General features: G+C 35.6%; 1 protein-coding gene across 2 annotated transcripts in view; it reads right to left on the bottom strand.

Moving 5' to 3' along the window:
* LOC136990028 (copine-3-like) overlaps positions 1 to 18,556 on the bottom strand; it is a 64,486-nt gene that overhangs the window by 9,466 nt on the left and 36,464 nt on the right. For both annotated transcript variants that reach the window (XM_067288359.1, XM_067288358.1), the window contains 2 exons: positions 16,233 to 16,292; positions 670 to 800 (listed from right to left, as the gene is read on the bottom strand). In XM_067288359.1, the coding sequence (XP_067144460.1) occupies positions 670 to 800; positions 16,233 to 16,292 (191 nt within the window). The remainder of the gene's footprint in view (positions 1 to 669; positions 801 to 16,232; positions 16,293 to 18,556) is intronic.

Below are 18,556 nucleotides of genomic sequence, written 5' to 3'. Positions count from 1 at the left end.
TATTTATCACACTGAATTATCAAATAAGTGAATGAAATCATCAAAACAAACAACATTTGGATGGACAATATCTCAAATACTCAAACAAACCAATAGATTTTAACCAGTAGAATACTCATAAATAAGAAAATGAATTATTTTCTGCCAAAAACAGCATAAAATACACTACACAAATGCATCCAATAAAAATTTAATTTGGTATTTTATGAAGTTTCAGAACTGATAGCTAAGACAGAGTATTTGTATAGTATTGGGAAAGGTTAATACTCTATCTGACGAAGATTGTAATATCTGGATTTTATAGAAAAAGGAAGCATTCATTAGCTGCAATACAGTTAAAGACAGAATTGAGAATATGGAAAAAGTATAGAAGAAATTTTTGTTTCTAGAATATAGAATATTGAGGTTTTTTTTCATTACAAGTGGATGAGAGCATAGACATTGCAGATAACTCTGATTTGATGTGCTTTGTAACATATGTTGCCAAAACACATCAAAGAACTGCAGTTGAATGATTTTATCATTCATAAAGTTTACCTTCTCAAAAGCAAATTGTGAAAGAATTATAATAATTTATTAACTAGTATAATAAAATTTTTCAAGTCTTGAAAATAAAAATTACGTATAAATAAATAATAATAATATTTTAAATTAAAAAAAGAAATTTACCTATCATAATCTTGAATAACATTCCCAACAGCCCAAATAGCTTTCATATAGTCATTTGGTTGATTACTTATATAATGAAGTGAACCAGGATCTGCAGGATTTCCATTTGATCCGGTGAAATCAATTGCTACCTAAAAATAAAAATAATTCAAATGTTTTTAGAATATGAATGCGTGCGATTGTCGTCCTTGGTGGAAATTTAGTTAATCATTTTTTCACATGGTTCCTAAACAAGCAGCAACTAACAAGTTTACATTTTCAAATAATATATAAAAATGGATAGAGAAAAATTTTTGGGTGTATAAAACATTTAAAAATTTAATTAACATGAACTTTATAATATGTAAAATCTTGTAATAAAATCAGTTGAACATATTTTTATATTAACATTTATGTTGAAAATACTAATTTAAATATAAGGAATAAACAATCAAACTATTGCAACTTCTTAACGTACTATGCATATCATAAAAAGTTTAAAAGTATTACCAACTGATATATTAACTAAATATAAATTTACCTTCATTGACATTAAATTTAAAGCAATAAAAATTGTTTTATAAAATAGCATTGAATAAAGCAATACTTGTTATATGAAATAATGCTTATACTCAGTATTATAATGCATTTTATTATTCTACTATCTTATAATAGATAGCATTGAATAATAATAAAATTATTTTAATTTTCTAGTAAATTAATTTGTTTTTATTTAATTAAAGTAAAATACATTATATATGAGAATTTCTCAGTTAATGTTACTTCATTCGGTGCAACATTATAATGCACTTTAATATGAACTAGAAAATTATTTAACCTTTTCCATGCGGTTAGGTACCGATCGGTCTGTATCACGTGATTTCTTCGTTTATCGGTGATGCAAAACGTACCGATCGGTCCAAATTAAAAAATTAATCAAAAACTTCGATTAATTTGCGTTATATTCGAGTTTTTCAGAGATCTTAGCTTTGATTCGCTTTTCTGTATGTCGATTGACTTTGTTTAAGCTAATAAATGTTTTGTTACCACCCCTGGGCCATAAATATTTTGGTAAATACATCCCCTACTATTCTACAGTAAATCTTCGCAGTTAACTACACATTTGGCTGAAAACAATCAAAGGGAAACTCCTTCTACAGTTTTATTGAGTCTCTTCTGTCTTTGTTGACGTTACTTTAACTAATCACAGACTTATGAAACAAAAAAATTGCCGCAAAAAGCCCCGCCTCCAACCTTTGAAGTAAAATGTGATCAATCACTGTAAATTCGCTTTTTAAATCGATTTTTAATTCTAATTAACTAATTTAATGCACTTAGACATTAAATTAGCTAATTCGACAATATTTAGGCGAGTAAATATGTTTTTAAAACTATCTAGCGATAAATATTCCTGGGAAACTCCACCTTCCTATAGTAAGTCTATGGAAGGTGTTCGTGCTGTTAATTTGGCTTTAAAATTTTTGTCAAATGAATTCATATATATTTTGAATACATTTAATTATTTTACAAAAGTAAGAGCAAAGCTCTATGACTGACACAGTCGTACAGCTGACTAATCGGTGTCACTTCACGATAACAATCGACTACTCTCCCAGCTAAGTAATTAGAGACATAGTGTGAATAATGGCAATAACTTCTCCCCCGCTCTAGGTAGAAAGCTGCGGTTTGTTTTGTTTAATAGAGGACAGATGTTTCTATCTAACAGATGTACAAAGTTCAGCGATTCTCTGTAAATTAATTTCTTTTTTTGTTCGTAACCTTCAAATTTGTTCGTAAACTTCATATTATTTTAAATATGTATACAACTAAAAATTATACAATTGTAAACTGTAATATGCTTTTAATCAAACACAAAAAACAGATTGAATATAGCGCAATACTGAAGCGAAATATCGCGATTCAAAAAAATTACCCAAAAACGCAAAAATGCGCCGCATAACGAATTCCACCTATTTACTTAATGCTGAAGGTTTTCCGCATGGAAAAGGTTAATGCAGTGTGATTCATTGTAGTACAGTAATTACTTATCTAATACATGTACTGTACATAGGCAACAACTGTATTATGTTTAAGAGAATTTGTGGTAGGATAAAATCCAAAAGTTCAGGAACTAGACATATAGTTGTTTTTCCTTGAATAGCTTAAAGAAACCAATATACAACTCTCCAAACTAATTCCATCTTGGACAACAAGACACTTTTTTCCAGCATCTATACAGCATCTGGAAACAATGCTGTAAGCCATCTTTTTGCAACCACCCATAATGCCTCTTGTAATGTTGCTTTTACCTCAACACCCCTGCAGATGTTTCATCAGTATAAAGAGGTAAAAATCACAAGGTACTAAGTCAGGTGAAAGCACATTAGTACCATTTATGGCAAGAAATTTTGTAACCATTAGAGACTAACATGTAGACATATTGTCATGGAGAAGGTACTATTGTCCACTTTACCATATCACAGGTTGTTTATGACAGATGGACTCACACAAACAATATAAAATATCCAGATATGCGGCAAAGTGAACAATGGTATCTTTTCCACGACAATGCACCTGCATATCAGTCGTGGAAAAGATAACAAAGTATTTTACCAGAAATGATAATGTGCTTCCACATTCTGCCTATTCACCCAGCATAACCCCTTGTGATTTTTACTTCTTTGCACTGGTGAAACATCTGCAGAGACATCATTTGAGTCATTAAACAGGATAGGAGCGATTAGAGCAGCATTGCAAGAGGCATTACAGATAGTTACAAAACATGGCTTATGGCAGTTTTTTCCAGAGTGTGGTATGTGTACCCCCAGGGTACGGGAAGAGTTTAGTGGGGGTACGCCCTGCACCGCACTTTGGCTGCGCCTGGTGCAACAAGCAGCTTACTTTTTTTCCATTACAAACATAGAAAAATAATAAAAAACTTCGTTACTTGTTAGTGGTTTTGCCCGGTGCTGCGATTCTGTGCATTCCTCCACCCTATGGCCCAGACAAGTGTCATACAAAAACCTCTAGTATCTACACATTGAACTGTTACAGTGTGCATGTGTGTATTTTTAGCTTTTGTGCAATTTTTCTAATAGGAAAGGTTTGTTATGTGCTTTAGTATTAGGCCTAATAAAAAGCTAAAAATGCTGAATAAAGCAATTTTTCTGTAGATAGTTACTACAACTAACAATTCTTAGCAGAGACTTACTTCAACAGTGCTTCTAGAAAGACGAAAATGAGACCTAAAGTCCATATCGCTATATCTAGGAACAATATTTTCCAAATAGCCTTCTATTTTGGCTTTTTTCGATTTTTCAATTTCAGCAGCATATAGAAATAGAATATCTTTGTTATCTTTGGTTTTTGATTTTAAAAAACATCTCACAACCCCCTCTACTCTCAGAAATACTATTTAACAAAACAGTCACAATCACCACTAGGGTTTCTCAAATGGGATCTCGGGAAACAGTTTACTTTTATCCCAGAATCCCGGGGCAAGCAAAAGACCGGGAAATGAGAAACCCTAATCACCTTCTCATTACTTAAGTCAGCCATTTTAAAAAGTGACCTCTCAACACTACTCCCAATGAAAGTGTTTCTTTTTTCTACAAAATGTGACGTCAGATCATTCAACAGAGGGACTCAACGGAAAATTTCTAAAAGATGTTATTATGCATTGAGAGTTGATGAGTCCACTGATATTGTGAATTTTGCAAATCTTATAGCGTTTGTTAGATACAAAAAGGATCAAGAAATTTGCGATTTTTATTTTGCCAGCCTTTATCAGGTCACATGACAGGAGAAGGTATCTTTAAGGTTAAGGTATCTGTAAGGTTATGTTACGTTAATGTTATGAATAAATTTATGCAAGAGAACAAAATTGATTGGAATAGATGTGTTGGAATAAGCACAGATAGCGAGAAAAGTATGGTTGGAATTAATAAAGGGCTCGTTGCAAGAATTCAAAATGTTGTCCCAAATGTCATATCCTCACATTGTTGCGTACAGAGAGGCTTTGGCAACACGTAACATGCCCGCTGATCTACAGAAAGTTCTGGATGAAAGCGTGAAAATCATTAACTACATTAAAGATCATCCTTTAAATGCACGACTTTTTTCGCAAATGTGTGAAGAAATGGGAAGTAGTCACAGCCGGCTTCTTTTCATACCGATGTTTGTTGGCTATCTCGAGGGAAAATTCTAAACCAATTATTTGAACTTAGACACGAACTTCAAGTTTTTCTTAATGATAGATTTGAGCTTAAAAATTGTTTACATGACTGCAAATGGCTTTGTAAACTGGCATACTTAGCAGATATATTCTCTGTTTTAAATTGCCTCAACTTATCGTTGTGAGGTAAAGAAATTTCATTGTTTCACATTCGAGATAAAATGAATGCTACCATCGCAAAACTAAATTTATGGCAAAAGAGAGTTGATAATGGAGAAGCAGACTCATTTTCCTCTCTTTGTGAGTTTATAACAAGTTCGGCTGCTAAAATTGATGCTGATGCTCTGAAATGCATAACACAGCATATAAAGAGTTAACAAGTGGACCTAAAAAACTATTTTCCTGATTTAAACAAAAATACTGAATGGACAAGACATCCTTTCAACATTAATACAACATCCATGCCAGAAGGTTCATCGCATGCGGAAGAAGAGCAATTGTTGGAATTAGCTTCGGACAGATTCTTGAAAAATAAGCGTAAGGCGTGTGTGTACTTTAACATCATTCTGATTACAAATGCAACATGTGTATCCAGTTTTAACAGAAAAAGCTCCGAAATACATCTTGCCTTTTCCGACTTCATATCTATGTGAAGTTGCTTTTTCGGCATTTGTAGACATTAAGTCGTAAAAAAGGAACAGACCGTGGATGTGGAACTGCATCTCGGATTAAAATTAACAACTAGGGAACCAAATTACGATGATCTGTCACCTCAACATAAACAATTTCATCCTTCTCATTGATCCTAATAAATGTTATTTATAATATAACTTTTATTTATATTTTATTATGAATAAATTTAATTTTTTGTTTATTATTATTTTGTTTATGTACTAAAAAAGGAAAAAATAAATATATTTTGATTGTTATTAAAATATATGCAATGTTTTTTTGACAAGGGGTACTCAGCGTTACGAAAATTATAGAAGGGGTACACAGATGTCGAAAGTTTAGGAAACACTGGCTTATGGCAATGCTTCCAGAAATTGTACAGATACTGGAAAAAGTGTAGCATTGTCCAAGGGGATTAGTTTGAAAATGATTGCATGTTGGTTTTTAAATTATTCAAGGCAAGGAAATGTGTGTTATGTTCCAAAACTCTTGGACCCTATCATATATGACTATACTTTTAAAAATTAACTTTAATAGAAAAAAATGGCATAAATACAAGCAAATAGTAAAAAATAGATCAAAATCATCTAAAATCTACTTTTAACTTATGCAATTTTTATATTATTCTATTAAACAGTGTATATTGTATAATTTTTAGAAATAAAGTTTTAATATTAAAATTGTTTTGCATAATGACATTTTCCAGTTTTATTAAATTAATTATTACAAACAAAAAGATCTAAATTTAATTGTCTGATATTCACATAATATTCAAAATATATGTTTCAGTCAAGAATTCAATGTAAATTTTTGTAAAAACTGTCAACAAGTTTTCTTGAATTTTGTTATAAAAAATATACCATATTTTCACAGAATGACTGGCATGCTGGTTAAACTGCAACTAACATAAAATCAATCAGATCTAACTAAACTAGTTGTTTATTAAACACTAAAGAAAATATTCTTTCCAGTACAATAAAATAACAACATTTCAATTTAACTGACTTAAAATCAGGAAGAGTTTTTGTTTACAAGACAATAAAACAATTAACAACTTATTGACATTAGTAGTAGTAGTCAATCAGTCAGTCAATGTGAGCTACACTGACCATCTATCCTGACCTTTAAAAATAACATCTTCCTCTCAAATTTCATACAAAGCCAATGTTAATTAGTGTAAGCTGAGATAATTTATAAGAGTTTTTTAAATTTAATATGTTTATTTTTGATACATGACAGACCCTGAGGTTCAATGACAAAGATTGAAATCAGCAATTCTCAACGCAGCTGAAAAAACAATCGGATATAAAAATCCGGAAAAGAATAAGCCATGGATGACAAATGAAATCTTATAGTTCACGAATGAAAGAAAGAAGCATAAAAATAAAAATTATCAAATGTATACAAATATACATAGGCAAATACAGAAAGAAATTGTAAGAGCAAAAAAGAAAACTGGCTAAAATTAAAATGCAAAGAAATGGAGTTATTAGAGAGAGAGATCATAACTCCAAAGAACAACATAAAAAGATAGTGGGAATTTTCCTGTTAGTTCCCCAAACAACAGGATGTGCAGAAAAAAAAGATGGCAAAATAACAACAGATATGGAAGAAATGAAAAATTTATGGGAGGAATATATTTGAACACTTTATGAAGACCAGAGATACTTTGAAGAACCTGAGACAGATGAAGGCCCAGACATCATGGAAGAACAACTGAGAATGCAGTTAAAAGCATGAAGGAAGGTAAAGCAACTGGACCAGATGGAATATTAATTGAACTTATTAAAAACATAGGGGATGAAGGAATAGTAGCTTTAACAAGAATTTTTAACAACATTTACAAAAAAGGGAAGGCACTGAATGAAATGAACTATTCTATTATGGTACCTTTACCCAAGGAAACAGGAACTGTAAAACATTGTGAACTCAGAACAATTAGCTTGCTAAATTATATAAGCAAAATTCTGCTAAAAATCATCCACAACAGAATATACGGAAAAGTTGAAAGTAATATCAATAAGACTCAATTTAGATTTTGAACTGGAGTTGGAACAAGAGAAGCAATCTTTGCCCTCTCTCAAATTGCTGAAAAAACACTAGATATGAATGTCCCCATCTTTGTGTGTTTTCTGGATTATGAAAAAGCATTCGATAAGATACGGCATGACAAACTACTTGAAATACTTTGTAACCTAGGACTAGACAGAAGAGACATTAAGATCAATAAAGATGCATATTGGAACCAGAAAACAAAAGTTAGATTGGGAAATGAAGAATCTGAATGGATTGAAATGAAAAATGGGATTAGACAGGGCTGTGTACTTTCATCAATCCTATATAATTTGTATGCCGAGTACATAATGCTGGAGGCCCTGGAAGACAGAACAGAAGGTGTAAAGATTAACAGAATAATCATCAACAATCTCAGATATGCAGACAATACAGTCATTCTCACTACATCAGAAAAAGAATTACAGATATTGTTAAACAGACTGTTTCATTAGTGGTCCTGCTTGTCCACTTGATCTTCAACATTTTTCTGATTGCCCACATCTCAAAGGCTTCAATTTTCCTCTCCATATCTTTCCGTAGTGTCCATGTCTCACATCCGTAAAGCAAAATGGGCCAAATGTAGCATTTTAGTATTTTTAGTCTTAATTGAAGCTTTAATTTCTTTTCACACAGAATGTTTTTCATCTGGTTAAACTTGTCTTTAGCCTGTCCAATTCTGCTTCAGATTTCCTTTGTTAAATTATTGTTTGAATAAAATCTTTTTCCTAAGTAGCAGAAGCTATCTACTTGTTCTAGGTTCTCCCCTCTGCATTTCAGTTTCATTGTGTGCCTATCTTTTACAGATGGCAGATACGAAAAGAGAATTAATAAATATAATTAAGAAGAGAAAACTAGCACACTGTGGACACACATTGAGGGGGGAAAATATGAAATCCCCAAATTCACATTAGAAGGCAAAATTGAGGGAAAAAGATCAAGGAGATGACGATGATGGGGCTGGATATATAGATATAGATAGATATATATAATTTTATTTGTACTAAGAGAGTACATACCCTGATCCTGCTTGTGGCATTATCAGGGAGTGTAGACAATTAACATAGCGATTACATATAATTGTTAGATGCATTATGCGACAAACTTAGCAAGTGTTGAAAAAATACAACAATATGAAATAGTAGCATGCATAAGTAAATTATGACAGCAAAGAAAACATAACATACAATCATGTACCTGACAAAAAGTACAACGAGGAATACAATGAGAACACGATAAAGACTACCAATGTTACACATAAAATGATATATAATTAATGTCTCTTGCAAGATTTTCAAAGGCTTTATAGGTATCCAGCGATGTCCAGATGGCTGAAGGATTACATGGCTAGTCCACTCCTTTCTCTTGTAATAAGAGTTGCAGCTTGAGCCTTTCTCGAGCGAACATGGGACAGTCAAATAGATAGTGCATTGCACCGTCCTCAGTGTGGCAGGTTGGGCATAGTGTGGAGGTTCCGTGATTAAATCTTGTGAGGTAAGTGGCATATTTGCCATGGCCAGTTAAGATTTGCGAGTTATAGTAATTTGGAGAGTACCACTCATTTTTTAGAAAAGTTTCTATGTTAGGAACGAAACTATATGTTAAATGGTTATTATGTAGGTTCCAACTGTTTTGCCAGTGATAAACGGTGTCTTTCCAAAGCAAGTGGCGAAGAGTTTGCTGACTTATTTTGCTGTATGTAACAGGGAGGGTGTCCTCCATGGCAGCCTCCTTTGCCAGGGCATTGGCCCTCTCGTTACCTAGTTCTCCACAATGGGCCTTGACCCAATTAATTTCAAATGTGCATTTAGAGTTGCGGATAGTTTTCCCGATTTCCTCAGCGAGTGGGTGAAGTTTTCTGCTCATGAGAATGCTGTATGCAGAGAGAGAGAGTCGATGTGAATATTAACATGATAGTTTTCATAGTTGAAGTGAATATTATTCACTGCCACATGGCTCACATCTCTGCCTGGAAGATGGTACATTCATTTCCTAATCAGAATTTCTGTTGATAGATCTCATTATCATTCATATAGAGAACATAGCTGCAGCCTACTCTGTTGTCATGTCGTGAGCCATCTGTGTAGATGTGCACAATAGAATTATTAATTGCACTTGGAGTGCCCTGGATTGTCTTGTGAGTTGGAAGGGCTTCACTGATGGGTGATTGCCACTCAATATCATCACTGTTGATGGTGTGAGTCGTGGTCTCAATGTTTTCGCCCCATTTTAGTTTATGGTATTGTTGTGGTATCGTTGGCCTTTGTGCAATGATGAGGTCTATTGGTGGCTTTCTCGTTATAACTTGGAGGCACGGGTTGCTAGTTGTGTGATATGCTTTCGAGATCAGTAAGAGAGCATGTCTTTGTGATAACCAAAGCTTGCGTCTTGGGTGGACCTTGGTAGCAGCCCACCCCCATGTGCCACACGCATATGTCACAATCGATATGTAGATACTGTCATAGATGATTGATAATGCTTTAGATGTCAGCCCCCACTTTTGTTTGGCTATTTGTGCGAATGCCTGACAGATCAGTCCAGTATGACCTGTAACATTCTCAATATGGCTGTCCCAGGAGACCCTGAAATCTATTGTAACTCCAAGGTACTTTAGGGTACACTTGACCCTAACAGTGTTGCCGTTCATCTTTAAGTGGGGGTCTAAAATATAAGTTGCCCTCTCTTGGTCTGTTAAATACTATTGCCTTAGTCTTTTTAACGTTAAATTGCAACTTATGTTGTTCTCCCCATGTATAAATACGTTGCAACATATCATTTCCCTTTGCCTCCAGTTGTGAGGATTTGCGCCTCTTAGTGAAAGGGGCGAAGTTGACCCGTCTCGCTTTAGGTCAGGATGTCGCGAAACCGGCCTTTACCGTATGGGGGTAGTGGTTTGCTGGACGCAAAGGGACTCACACAGAGACCGTATTTATGAAATTTTCCGCGTTTATTCAGAGACAATCATGCTTACAGACAAAGCCGAATGGATGTGTCGCAGCCGTACTGTCTCTTCCGTCGATCCTGGGTGTTCTCCGCCGAATCGGGTATTGGAGGTCCGAGGTGAAGAAAGTCGTCGGGAAGTTGAGTCCTTATAGTCCCTGCGCCCGGAGTCTCTCGAATCTCGAATCTCCTTTTCTGTCTTCCGTCGGTATCCTTAAGGTTTCTTCTCTCGCTCGAGTATCTGCAGTCCGTACACAAGGGTTGACACTCTCGATTCACCACACACACACACCACCCCCCGGTCCCGGGAATTTCGGGCTTTTATAACCTTTCTTTCCCCGAAACCCCGAGCTTTTTGGTTGGTCCGAACGAGGGTCTTCTTTTTCTCTATTGGTCCCTGGTCTGTTGCCAGGGACGCGATTCGGGCCGCGGGGTCGCCGAAGATCCCCGAACTCCCCCTCCCGGGCCGCTCCCCGTCCGAGTCGGGTCAAGCCCTTCCCCGGACGACGGTCCCGTAAATTACATCTAAATGTGTTTTCTGACTTGGAGAAGGCGCAGCCGGGACCACTCGGCTCCGAATACCGCCTCCCTCGATGGAAAGCCGGACAGATTCCGCTTTGAACTCGGTGCAACCCGATGACCCAAACTTACCCCGGTCGGTCGATCCCTCAGTTGCTCCCACGATCTACGATCGGGGATCTGTCAATTAGGTCGGGAATGTGACAATTAAATCGTCTCGCGCACCCATTTCTTTAACATCTCGATCTTGTTTACCGGATAAATCACGGATTTAACGACTTTAACTCGACAACCACTTTGCCAACAGGGGGGGCGAACTTCCAACAGATGTCCGTTTAAGTTAGTTGTCCTGTTAAATTATTTACAAAACACAAAAAAAAACGGATTCTAGAAACTAAAATTAGACTTCGAATAGGAAGAAAACAGTAATTATTATTATTATTATTTATATTCTCAACTCCCGGCCCCACACAGTTCAGCTCTAGATCTTCCTTCCAGTAGCATTATCACATCAGCTGCATAGGCAACACTGTATGTATGTACAAAGTCATTCTTGAGAAACACGTCAAACATTACGTTCCAAAGCAGGGGTCCACAAACGGATCCCTGCGGACACCCTCTAGAGATGTTTTCTGGACTTCGTACTGTCCATATTGAAAAAGGACCTCACACTCCTTGAAATAGTCAATCATAAGGTTAAGAATGTTTTTAGGACACTCGATTTTGCGTAGTTGGTGAGTCACTAGGGGCCACCAGGCACTATCAAAGGCTTTTGATATGTCTAGGCTGACTCCTAGGACGTACTTATTATTTTGCAGTAGTTGTTGGATACAGTTGACTGTTTTCTCGATGGCATCCTCTGCCGATCTCTGTTGGTGGAAACCGTACTGGGAGTTACTTAGTTTTCCATAATGTTCGATATGCCAAGTCAGTCATTTTGAAATCAGTTTCTTGGACTTTTCCCATTATCGGCAGGAGGGAAATGGGTCTGGTGTTGGTTGTTGACCCTGGTTTAGGTACAGGTATCACCTTTGCCGTCTTCCAAGCCCTTGGGAAGACAGCGAATTTAAGGCATGTATTGTAGAGATTCATGAGATGTGTTGGTATGAGACTCCATAACTTGTTTGCTATTTCGGCTGTTATGTCGTCCAATCCAGGCGCTTTACGTTTGCCTAATGTAGCAAAGGCCCAGTTGATCTCCTTGGTGAAGGGTGGAGTATTTTCAATGTCTTCTAGTCTAGCAGTTTCTGAGCGAAGCTGTTTTTGTCACTCGGAGTCTGTCGTAGGGTCATCATCTGGGCAGTATATGTCTAGTTGTAAGGACATCGCTTGGATTAGCAATGGAGGCTGTCTGCCCTCTTGAATATCAGTTAAAATTTTGGTCTTGCGCAGCTTATTAGAGCACATCTTGGTCAAATATCCCCACGGGTTACTCGATGTTCCAGAGCAGAAGTCCCTCCATCTGCGTGTCTTTTCGTTTTTTATGGTTTGTTTATATATCTTTTAACACGCCAGATATGTTTCTTTGTGCTGTACCCTAACGCTGTTATCTTGACATCTCTGGTAAGTAACCCTAAGTTTTCTTGTTTTGTAGCTTAGGTCACTTAGTTCTTGTGTCCACCATGGCACACTTCTTTTATGAGTCAATTTTCTGGGAATATAGGTCTCACAGGCTGTAGTTACTACTTTAATATTAAGATCAAGTTGTTTACAGGCAGTTATGTGGTTTTCTTCGTAGTCCGTTGTGAAAGAATATCTGGAGAACAATCTAACAAGGGACCAATTGGTTTTATTCACTGCAAATTTGTTTTTGGGTGCCCAGATAGTACTGTTGTCCTTACTATTACCTATCAGGTCATAGGTTATATATGCATGGTCACTTAGCGTATCATCCGGTAGAACTCTCCAGTTTATTGTTCTTGTATATAAGCTGGAGCTGCATGCAGCTATGTCTATCCATGATTCTCCTCTAGGGGAGCTAAATGTCAGGGGTAAAAATGGGTTGTTTAATACCAGGAGATCATTTCAGTTCAAAAACTCTTTGAAAAGTCTGCCTCTGCCATCTAATTTATCTCCACTCCAAGTGGGGGAATGGGCATTTAGGCCCCCAGCAAGTATGACATGTGCCTCTTGGAAAAAGTCAATTATCTGTTGTTCTTCAAAACTTTTCATTGTTCATTTCCCCTGGGAAATAGACATTAATAATAATGACTCTTTCATCATAAATAAGAAGTTCTACAACAACAACGAACTCGTTGCTGAGTTTTGTGTGATGTAGGATTGGTAAGTCAGTATTGGGCACTAAGGTAGCAGCCCATGGGTATTGACTGGTACCCTGAATGATTGGGCAGAAACTTGGTAGGCAGACTGGTGTATTAGCTCGGCAATATGGCTCTTGTAGCAACACCATGTTGAAGTTATGTAGATTTTGCTGAGAAGAGAAGAAGCAGATATGCTTCTTTGAATATTGCACTGCAGAATACGTACTTTTCTTCTATGATTCAGAGCCATACTTGATTCTAGACATGATGTTGGTTTTAATGCGCTGGTATGTTGGACATATAGTGTCGCATGCGTTGTGGTCATGATCTTTTATTTTATCAGTTTTACAATTGTTACAGATGGGTTTTTCATTTTTCTTGGCACTCTCAAAAGGAGTGATCTCCTGTGCATTGGCTACAAATTAGCCCAGCATATGTGCACTCCTTCACAGTATGACCATACCGACAGCACTTCACTTGAAGCACTGCAGGACTGGACAGAAGTCTGCAATCCTGCAGCACGACCAGTTGACATTTACCTTGCCCAAATCCAGCAATGATCTTTGTACAGAGGGGGACACCTCTGCTGTCCAATTTTTATATGTGGCCTCTTTTTTCCCCAGATGGAATTTAATCCTGAATTGTTTCTCGAATTCTTGTTAAGTATATTTATCTTGGAGCAGCTGGTTTTGAATGTATAGTTGGTGAGGAAGTTCCTTCTTGGTAAATTCCTTATGAACTGAAAACAGGACCACATGTGGCCATCGTTTCTTAGGAGTGTGCGCTGTTAACTCTGGTATATTTTCTTCTATACATTTCCCCAAGGTAGTTGCGTCTCCGTTACCACTCAACTCTACAGCTATTCCGCTTCCCCCGATTCTAAGGACCCTTTCAACACCAATGTGTATTTCCGAAGGTCTTATCTTTGCTTGCATTAATCTTCTAACTGAGTCACTGTTGCTGTTGCTCTTGTCCTTGCTAAAGACCAGTAAAACCTCTTTTGAGGTAGGCTTAGGGGTTATTTGACGTTCTCTGGCAGTTTGATGTTCTTACCCATTCTAACGATATTGCTATAGAGGGGGACAGGGGGTGATCGTTGGGCTATCCTATCTTCTAAGTTGTCTATTTTGTCAATAATGTTAGTGACAGCAGCATTGATATTCTCGTTATTTCTTCCCATTGCATTTACTAGTTCTTGTTTGAATTCCCCTTCCATTTCTTTATGAGTTATTTCCTTTTCTATTTCGTTTCTCACATCACCTATTTCCTCTCTTACCTCCTTGAGAGTCTTCAAGGTTTTGCTTTCCAATCTTTTCATTAGAGAGGTTAAGTCTTTATCAGTTATTTGTGAAGTAGGAATCCCCATTATTGTGATCTCTGCAAAGCGGATTACTGTGTTAATTTGTTCCATAACAAATTTTTTGTGTGCCTTTGTTGATAGTTTGCCATCCCAATTGTTTTCTATATATTTTTCTGTCTTGTTGATGATTTTGTTAGATTCCTCTTGGAATTTTTTCAGCATTTTATCTTTTCCGTTCTCTATCGTTGAAAATGATGCGAGTACGTGATAATTCCCATGTGTATGTTGTATGCCTAAACCCTCAGCTGAGGTGTGTACTGGATAGAGGAATCAAAAGTTCCAACAGCTCTGCACTGTCAAGTTACCACTTGGCAGTGCAGAGAAAAAAGATAGATTAAAATTAACTTATAATAGATTAGATTAACTTAGAAGCAATCTTACAGACTACTTGCGTGACGCAAGTAGTCTGTTACATTTGTTTAAATACTGCTGTGTTAGCAAGCATACAATAAGATTATTTTTCATCTGTAGAAATGTTTTATACAAATCACATGAATCCTGTTTTTATCATAAAGTCAATGACGTCAGCACAGGCTGTGATGTAGAATATGAAGTGCGTTATGTCCGTTATAGCTCTAACGGTTGTCACTCATTGCCATGGAAACGGTAGTTATTGGTCAGTGGAGTAAATCTTTAAGTTTTTAAATTGCCGTAATTTAAATTTTATTGAATGTACTGGTCCGGAAATTTTGCACAAGATAGCTGTTATGGTCTGCTACCCGGTGATGTTTCGGTTTTCCTCAGATGGTGTTTCTGAGGCCTAATGCAGGCCATCGAGCACCGTACACAAAACGTTGAATAACCAGAATTTGACTGGACCAAATCTAACGAAATTTGGTAGGACTACTCACTGTGTTATAGTGCTTCTTCCGACACCTTCAGTTCCAGATAATCCTTCTGCTAGAGTCCGGAAAACCGGTCCGAAGATCCCGAAGTTTCGGATGCTTAAAGTTCCAAAAATTGTGGGTCCTCGGTGCCAAAATCAATGTCCACAGTGTCACATTAACTAGTACTGTTTAACTATACTCAAAAAACTGGGTTAAAAATACTTTTTCCAATCGAAAACTCAAAAAATCGAAGAGCACGATTTTCACATAGCCATTACAACAATCCCATTCTCAAACCTCAATGGGGCTGGATGGATGACCTCAAGGAATGGACGGGACTGGATATGGAAGAAATAATTCATAAAAGTCACAAAAGAGAACAGTGGTATTTGCTGGCCGCCAACCTCCCTTAGGAGAGGGCACGGACAGAAGAACAATAAAATACACACAAAAAAAAACCACTTTCTAAATTCCAAGAGTATTTTATATCATTAGAAAGATGAAAAAATAAAATTAAACATATAGTTATAGTTTTTGATGTAATGCCAACAGTTTCACAGTTTTAGAATAAAAACTCATTTGTTTTTATGTGACGTAAACTCATTCATTTTTTTTAATGTGCCCACTAGAGAGGGATGTATAACCTTACTTAAACCAGCATGTCAGCTTTTACCATATGGAAATATCTGATTTCATGGACTCTCCCAGATAAACCAGCATGCTGGTCATTCTGCAAAAATATGGTATAACAATGAATACTAACTTAAATTGTTACTTACTGTGAAATTAATTTGAGTTCCACCAAATATATAATCTAGAAATGAGTAATTCTTTATCACCTAAATTAAAGAACATAATTTTAATAAAATTATCATTTCATATATTTTTTCCTATTTAACTTAGTTCATAATATTAAATAAGTTTAATATTAAACTTAAAATCATATCAAAATAAATAGTTGCATTGTATAAAGGAATTTTTAATGGCAAAATATTAAATATCTCTTTAGAATTCTGGAATTGTGTAAATTTAGCCTTTACAATTATTATTCAAATTTAGTCTTTTAAAAAATTTGTATTCTTAATGTATTATTCCTGAAAATGGATAGCAATTCTTAAATATGCTACATTTTCCATTACATTAAAATCTAGTAAAATAAGATGTACTCATTTTCTTCTACAATTAGTTTTTTAAATAATCCCAATTCTTTTTTTTGTTTCATTACAATATAATATTAAATCCTATTATCCAATTTACAAATTATTTTTATTAATATATCATATTGAGATAGTATTGTGTGTTCTTTTTATCTAAGTGATTCATTTGTAAATTCATTTGCTCCATTATTTTATACTTTCTATATAGTTTTTTCATCCCAAACTTTGATTATTTACATTTTCAATTTTAGATTACATCTAATATTTATCATTTTTCATTTCTGTCTTTCAAAAATATTTTTATTTACACATCAAATATTTATCATTTTTATCCTTGAAGTACTTTCTAAGCAATAATATTGGTTTATTAATAAATATTTTAATTACTACCAGCTTTGTTTTCACTTTCTATTTATACTGATTGCTAAAGAAGCAAGAGAGCAAGATAACCAATCAATTTTTAATGTTATACTTATTAGGAGTAGGCATAAAATTGCTTCAGAGAATAAATTGTACAGGAACACACAAAAAACCTTCATTGTGTGTTCTTGTATGATTTGTTCTCTCAAGCAATTTTATGCTTGCTCCTAACAAGTATTAAAGCTTCATTAAACATTTCAGTTACATATTTAAATTTCATGTTTCAAATTCATTTATCTCTTTAGATATCTAGAGAGAAATACTGTACATTTATTTATTATTTTGCTAAATATAACATTTCATTTAGTGATTATTAGGAAGGATAATAATTTTTCTAACAGCAACTGAATAGAAATCATATTGTATTAAATAACTTAAGAGTAAGATGGTATATAACTTACAATAATTATTATTTTTCTACAGGTATCAATTTTTGTCCTTTTTTCTTACCAAAAACTTTAAAGATTAATAAATGTTTTGCTTCTTGATTATTGTTTCAATATTTAAGATTGTTTAGAACAGATGATTAGAATAATTTGGAAAAAAGATAAGCAAAGTGTTATCTATTGTTAGTTTTAGTAACTGATATGTGATTAGCTGTCATTTATGCAAATATTCAATCTAAAATATTTTTTCCTTTAAAATCATCTACAGGGTGGTCATAAAGTCCTGTCACTATTACAAAAAATTAAAAGGGAGAACACCAGACTAGTCCCCATGCAAGAAAAGCTCACACTCTCCTGTAAGAAGAGGTATCAAAGGAAACTCAGTTGGATCTTAAAGATGCAAGCACTGAAGGAATGGCGTCCTCCGTCGTTCTCCTTCGTCACGTGAGATGACCTCCAAGTTCCCCCATTCGTGAGTGCTGTGTTGAGATTAGGTCCCAAGTTTGTCCCTCCCCTGAACACAGATATCGTTAACACCATCCCTGACCTGGAGGCCCTGTTAGTCAGATGTCCGGACAGGGTGAAAGAATACTTCCGGTGGAAAGCCACACATACCCTGAAAAGATCCAAAGTATTACAAGTCGAGAAACAGTTTAGGGCAAATCTGGAGCATACACGTAGGTGGATGCGATCGAACAAAGTCACGCTAGTAAGAGTGAACAAGAGCAAGTTGCTGGTACTCATGAAGAGGAATACCTATGACAGATTACTAGAAGAGCATATCAACAGTACGAGATGCAGCATCGCTAACAGCAACGTCACCACCAATTTACACTCAAGGGTTAAACGATTCGCCAGTACAAAACTAGCGAAACGGCTGGAACTAAAATACATCATTTCCGAGGCACCAGACACTCCTAGAATGTTTCGTGCTTGTACTCGTTCTTAGCTCATACCCCTGCTTGTGTGTTCACAAAAACCCACAAGCAGGGGTATGAGCTAAGACCTGTGGTTGATAAAGCCAGGGCACCTACTATTAAACTTGAGAAAGCCACGCACAGAATGCTGTCATCTCTCCTGGAAGAATACCCATACTCCCTCACCTCTCAAGTGGACGTTATTTCCAAGATTAAACAGTTA

Source organism: Centruroides vittatus, unplaced genomic scaffold (assembly GCF_030686945.1).
Source record: "Centruroides vittatus isolate TY-2023 unplaced genomic scaffold, ASM3068694v2 scaffold_861, whole genome shotgun sequence".
NCBI classification, from domain to species: domain Eukaryota; kingdom Metazoa; phylum Arthropoda; class Arachnida; order Scorpiones; family Buthidae; genus Centruroides; species Centruroides vittatus.
Note: the sequence above shows the minus strand (reverse complement) of the source record. Positions and strands in the feature narration are given on the sequence as shown.